The 6,929-nt window shown below is 42.9% G+C and overlaps 1 protein-coding gene across 1 annotated transcript; it reads right to left on the reverse strand.

Moving 5' to 3' along the window:
• Positions 1-4,737: 4,737 nt before the first annotated feature.
• On the reverse strand, positions 4,738-5,817 carry LOC142639328 (uncharacterized). Its single transcript, XM_075813528.1, has 2 exons — positions 5,725-5,817; positions 4,738-5,067 (listed from the first exon to the last, which is right to left on the reverse strand). Exons 1-2 carry the CDS (start codon positions 5,815-5,817, stop codon positions 4,738-4,740), a joined length of 423 nt encoding a protein of 140 aa, XP_075669643.1.
• Positions 5,818-6,929: the final 1,112 nt, after the last annotated feature.

Raw genomic sequence — 6,929 nt, forward strand, 5'->3', positions numbered from 1 at the left:
CCCCAACCCTCTCATTTGTAGCTTACTTATGGGGCTCTGAGTCTTACATCTTTAATACTATTTATATGTCCTCGGATCGCTCAATGTCCTTGGCCAAGACCCAAGGCCCAATATATATACCTTTGGATCCCTTGTCCCTACAATAGCTCCTTAAAACTACAATTTTTCCCCTCTTATCCAAGGAGAAAAAATGGGGTTTTGACTCTGGAGGATTAAATCCCTTTGTTTCTCTGATTTACATACGTGAAAATATCGCTTCGTGTGCCCCGTAACTGTTCCTGACACTTCGGAGTCTGTGATGTCTCATTAAATGCTCTAGGCGGTGCTTTGTTCGCCGCATTCTACGGTGAGATGTAGATCTTTCTCCTTGAATTTTGAGTGGGATAACTCCCACTCAATTCCGCCTTCTATATAACGCGCCTGAAGGGTTTAATTTTCTTTACTTCTCAAATTTGTAACCCCTTAAGGATTCTCAAACTCTCTAGCTTCTAAGAATTCCTCAATCTCCCAACTCTCAAGAAGTTCTTGAAGTGTTACCTGTTATCATTCTCATAAGTTTTCACGCTCTTAGGTTCTTTTCTCCTTGGCCACTCTTCTCGGCCTCCTAACCTTCACTCCTTTTTTAAAATCATTTCCTTTTAGTTTGCTCAGATAGGTAGATTCAAAGACCTAGTAGATTTTCCCGTCGATATGGAGGGCTTTAGGGCCAAATATCACATTCCAAAGGGAGTTGCCCTGCGGTAATGTGCCCCAGATCAAGTGGTTACTGATAGGAAAAAAGGGGAGGTTGTTATTCCTATGATCACTTTTATAGAAGGAGGAATGACGCTTCCCATGGGTAGGGTAACTCGAGACTACCTGCTCAACCATAGGCTATGCCCTCACCAGTGTGCGCCCAACCTATTTAGAATTTTAGGTAGCGTCGATGCTCTCAATGAGCAGATGGGTCTGAGACTCACCTAGCACAACGTCGTCCATATGTACGAGTGCCATTCACTTGCTGACTCGGGGTATTACCTCAAGTCCAGGTCCAACATTGTTAGGCTTATATCGTCTCTTCCCAAGTCCAACAAAGGCATGAAGGATGACTACTTAATCTCCTCTAGGAATGGCACGACGGTCTTCACTGCCCAACTCGAGAAGGAAAGCCAGGTGGGGAACCTTGGGGTTAGGTCCCTTGGCCCAGGATTTAGTTCTTTTAGCTTTGCTATTCTTCCCTTTAATATTTCATTTTCTTTTGATGATGGGTTTTATTGGTTTGACCATAATTTGCTCCTCGGTTGTTTTTGCAAACAAAAGGCACGTACTGCCCTGCCTCAACCTAGTCAACGTTGCGGACCTTAACAGAGTCTTAAGGTCTGAGGTGTTTGTGAGTAAGGACTAGTAGCTGAGAGCGGTTCACCTTATTTTGGGCTTTGAACCAATATCAAACATCTTCTAGGAATTGGGTCTCGCAATCAGGGTAGGCAATCCTAGGCTCTGAAGGATAGACATTTCTATACCTAGGTTTCTTGCCCAAGAGGACGTTGTGCTTGTTAAGCTGCCCCCCCTCGTGCTTTCCCTGAAGCAGCGGCTTCGAAGGAAGAAACTGCTTCCTCACGCCTGTCACGTGAGGAGGAAATAGATCAATTCCAACTCAAGGAAGAAGAAGAGGTGCAAGCAGATCCCATCAAGATCTCGGATTCTGAGAGTGAACTTGATAGATCCTCGACAGCTTGCTCCCCCAAGTTAATAATTGCCAAGGTAGATAGTAGTTCCGAGGAGGAAGACACAATGGCTTTGAATCCAAGGAAAGGCTTGAGGGACCTCATGGTTGGAAGGAATAAATGGTCGTCATCCAAGGAGGCCCCTGAATCCCAGCTTGCCCTTACTCTTCCCCTTCACCCTCCTCTTCCCATAACTACAACTGGCCTGCTCCCCATTCTTAACTTGAAGAAGAAAATGAAGGAGTAAGAAGTGGAGGAGGGTGAGGTGGTCCCTTAAAAGGAGGCGGTCCCTCAAAAGGAGGCCAAACAGCAGAAGACGGCCAAGGACAAACGGGCCTCCTCTGCGGATAATAGGGAGGATCCAACTGTGGCCGAGGTACACCTACAACGTGCTTGGGCTCCTCGGCTGGAGCTGGATGGCACTGCCATCCCATGGAACTGCTCCATTAGGGAGTTCTAGAGAGGGCACTCCGCCTATGTTGCTGAAGCCTTAGAGCAACCCCTCCTTCTACCGAAAGACATGGATGCTCTAAGGCACATGAGACAGCCAGACCTCTTCATGTCGCTAAAGAGGGATCTTGCCATGGTAAATTTCACTATCATATCTGTTAGCTAAATGCTAAGGCACTCTTTCCATTCTCTCTTCTTTTTCCCTTTTTTTTTTACATGGGATTCCTCTGCCATTTTTATGCAGGCTATCTAGGAAGTTTTTGTAGCTGAGGAATGGGTCAAGGATGCCCAAAATGAGACCAAGGCTGAGGCCAACCTCCATGCTGAGACCAACAAGGCCTTGGGAGCCATAAAGCAGGAGAACAAAGAACTAGCCGACAAGTTGACCACCGACAAGAGGGCATGGAAGAACGCTGAGGTTGGCCTAAAGAATGCCCAGGACCAAGCTAAAGATTAGCGTAAATAGCTCCATCTTACAAAGATAGAGCTGGCCACACAGAGGCAGCTAGTTCTGGCCATTAAAGCGGACTTGGAGAAAGCCAAAGCCACCGCTCAAGTAGCCAAGGAAGCTGCTGAGGCCTCAAGGAAAGTGTCCTATAACCTCAGGGTAGAAGAAACTGAGATCCGACTAGCTTAGGAGTTGGTCGAGGTGTGCAGGGATTACTACAAGGAGACGTGGAAAGAGGCCTGCTGCCTTGCAGGGGTCCTTGCTGCCTCAAAATGAAGGCAGGCTAGAAGCGTTTACTACCTTCCCGACAACCGTGAAATCCCAGCTACCCTTCCATCTCCCTCTGCCATTGCTCCAAAATCCTCTAAGCAGCTCCTGACTGCGCAGGCCCTTCCTCCCCCTTCCTTTGTATCTTTTCTTGTGTGATGGCAGTTTACCATTGTATATAATGAACTTTTCCTTTATTTAATAAAGAGGGCTGCACTTTTTACTTTACGAATCTTTCCTTTTTTGTAATATTTATTTTATAGTTGGCATAGTTATCATTTTTCTCTCGAATGGGAATTAAAACTAATGATGATGTTGACAATAATAAATTATTGCTACCTTGACTTTATCGAAGCTGACAACAGTGCATTGCTGCTAACTTAGACAAATTAAGCACGTATAAATAATAAGGAAAATTACCATGTACTTAGGCAAATAATTAAGAAAATTAACTTACTCAAGGCGAATGGTCTGAGGAGCTTGGCATAACCAAGGCCATGTTTAACACTTGGAAAGATGTCATCAAGTATTAATTTACCCAAGGCATGTGATCCAAAAGATCAGGCATAGCTAAGGTTCTGTTTAACACTTAGAAAGATGTCATTAAGTATTAATTTACCCAAAGCATATGATCCAAGAGACCAGGCATAACTAAGGTTCTGTTTAACACTTAGAAAGATGTCATTAAGTATTAATTTACCCAAAGCATGTGGTTCGAGGATCTAGACATAACTAAGGTTCTGTTTAACACTTAGAAATATGTCATTAAGTATTAATTTACCCAAAGCATGTGATCCGAGAGACTAGGCATAACTAAGATTCTGTTTAACACATAGAAAGATGTCATTAAGTATTAATTTACTCAAATCATTTGGTCTGAGGATCCAGGCATAGCTAAGGTTCTTTTTAACACTTAGAAAAATGTCATTAAGTATTAATTTACCCAAAGCATGTGATCCGAGAGACCAGACATAACTAAAGTTCTGTTTAACACTTAAAACGTTGTCATTAAGTATTAATTTACCCAAAACATGTGGTCTGAAGAGCCAGGCATAGCTAAAGTTCTGTTTAACACTTAAAAAAATAACAGAAAGTATTAATTTACCCAAAGCATGTGGTCCGAGAATCCAGGCATAGCTAAGGTTTTATTTAACACTTAGAAAGATAACATGAAGTATTAATTTACCCAAAGCATGTGATCCAAGGATCCAGGCATAACTAAGGTTATGTTTAATACTTAGATAGATAACTTAGAATATCAATTTACCTAAGGTATGTGGTCCGAAGAGCCAGGCATGACCAAGGTTCTGTCTTATATTCGAACAAATAGTGGAACACATGACGCATAATATAATAAACCAAATATGGTAAAGAAAGGTTTCATTACTAATAATACCTTCTCAAGTTGTTTACATTCCAGAGGCATGGTATAACTTTTTCATCTAGATCTTCAAGATAATATGCACCTATTCCAACCACTAAAGTGATGCGATAAGGCCCTTCCCAGTTAGGCCCCAACTTTCCCTAGGTTAGGTTCTTAGCAAAACCTAGAACCTTTCTTAATACCAAGTCTCCACGCGCTAATGGCCTTGATCTAACATTTGATTCATACCCTTGCTTGAGCTTGTGCTAATAGTACACCAGCTGAACCATAGCATTTTCGCTTCGCTCTTCAATTAAATCTAGACTCTTCTCCAATAGCCCATCATTGCTGTTCGGAGTAAAAGAGCTTGTACTCAGCGTTGGAAATCCTATCTCTAGAGGAATCACAGCCTCAGCCCCATAAGTCATTGAAAAGGGCGTCTCCTCAGTGGACCTACGGGGTGTAGTCCGATATATCCAAAGGACGTGTAGCAACTCTTCCACCTATTTTCCCTTTGCGTCATCCAGACTCTTTTTGAGCCCACTCACTATGAGTTTGTTGACAACCTTGACTTGTTCATTCCCCTGTGGATATGCCAAGGTGGAATATCTATTTGTTATGCCCAGGTCACAGCAATACCTCCTAAAGGCTTTGCTATCAAACTGAAGACCATTATTTGAGATAAGTGTACGAGGGATTCCAAACCGAGTGACAATATTTTTCCAGGCAAATCTCTTGGCATCCATATTCCTGATATTTGCTAGTGGTTCAATTTCAACCCATTTAGTGAAGTAATTTGTGCCGACCAGCAACCATCTCTTATTCCCTGTTGCCTTAGGAAAATGTCCAACAATATCCAAGCCCCATTAAGCAAAAGGCCAAGGGCTGGTTAGGGGATTAAGGACTCCCCCTAGCTGATGAATTTTTGAGGCAAATCTCTGGCATTGATTACATTTCTTTACATATTCTTGTGCTTCCCTTTGCATATTTGGCCACCAATATCCCTAGGTGAGGGCCCTGGGAGATAAGGATCTGCCATCTGTGTGGCTTCTATAAATTCCTTTATGCAACTCCTCTAGAAGTAGCTCTGATGCCTCAGGGTGTATGCATAGTAAATATGGCCCCAAAAAAGAACGTTTGTATAGTTTTTGGTCCTCGGACAGCTAAAACTGAGGAGCCTTTCTTCGTACTTTGTCTGCTTCAAACTTCCCCTCGGGCATGATATCCTTCTTAAGGAATAGCATGATAGAATCCATCCAGCTAGGTCTCACTCTAATCTGATGAATATGGACCACCTCTTTCTTCATCTCAATAGGTCTACACAAGTCTTCAACAAGGATAAGCCGAGGTAAGCTTTAACCTGAGGAGGTTGCAAGAGTAGTTAGAGAGTTAGCATGGGTGTTCCCGCTTTTAGGAATGTGCTATAAGTTGAAAGACTCAAACCCTGACTGTAAGTCTTTGACCTGATTTAAGTATTCTTACATTCTCACGTCCCTAGCCTCTAACTCTTCCTGAACCTGTCCCACAACTAACTTTAAATCCGGAAATATCTCCACTGCTCTTCCTCCCAATTTTTGAACCATAGTCATCCCTACCAGCAGGGCCTCATACTCAGTTCATTATTTGTGGTCGAGAAGCCCAATCTTAAGGACTTCTCAATAGTGATTTTCTCAGGAGAGATCAGAATTAGCCCCACTCTAGATCCTCTTTGATTTGCTACACCATCAACATACACTCTCTAGGATAAAGGTTCTTGCATGGAGATTAGGCCAACTAATTTTTCACCCATGCCCAGCCTCTTGGCATCTTCTTCTAGCGAAGACTCTACGAATTCAGCCACCAAGTCGGCTAGAACCTGACCCTTTATAAAGGTGCGAGGTATGTACTTGATATCAAAAGCCCCTAGGATTGTACTCCACTTGGCAATCCTCCCTGTGTAATCAGTGCTCCGAAGTAGAGATCTAAGCAGAAGTTAGGTTTGGACAACAATAGTGTGTGATTGGAAATAGTGGGGGAGCTTACGCGTAGCATGCACCACTGCCAAAATGGCCTTCTCCAGTGGTAGGTAACGTACCTCGGCTTCGTTTAGTGACTTGCTCGCATAGTAAACTGGCCTCTGTACACCACTATCAACTCGCACAAGCACCAGGCTCACTACATGGGAGGCCACTACAATATAAGTAAACAACACCTTATCCACCTCGGGCCTAGACATAATGGGTGACCGAGAAATATATTCCTTCAACTGCTGGAAGGCTAGGACACACTCCTTAGTCCATTCAAATCCCTTCCACTTATTTAACAACTGAAAGAAAAGCCTACATCTATCTGCTAATCGAGAGATAAATCGGTTTAATGTAGCAATCATTCCTGTCAACTTCTAGACCTTTTTGGGATTTTGAAGTGGCTGTAAATTTTTAATTGCCCTAATTTGGTCAGGATTGACTTCAATTCCATGGTGAGTAACCATATACCCCAAGAATTTTTCTATTCCAACACCAAAAGAGCACTTAGAAGCGTTAAGTCGCATCTTATGTCTCCTCAAGATCTCAAAGATATTCCCGAGGTTGTTAACTTGCTTGGACTACACCTTACTCTTAACCATCATGTCGTCTATATAAATCTCAATATTTTTTCCTAGCTGTGGCTCAAACATCCTAGTCATCATCCTCTGATAACTAGACCCTACATTCTT

Source organism: Castanea sativa, chromosome 6 (assembly GCF_040712315.1).
Source record: "Castanea sativa cultivar Marrone di Chiusa Pesio chromosome 6, ASM4071231v1".
NCBI lineage: Eukaryota > Viridiplantae > Streptophyta > Magnoliopsida > Fagales > Fagaceae > Castanea > Castanea sativa.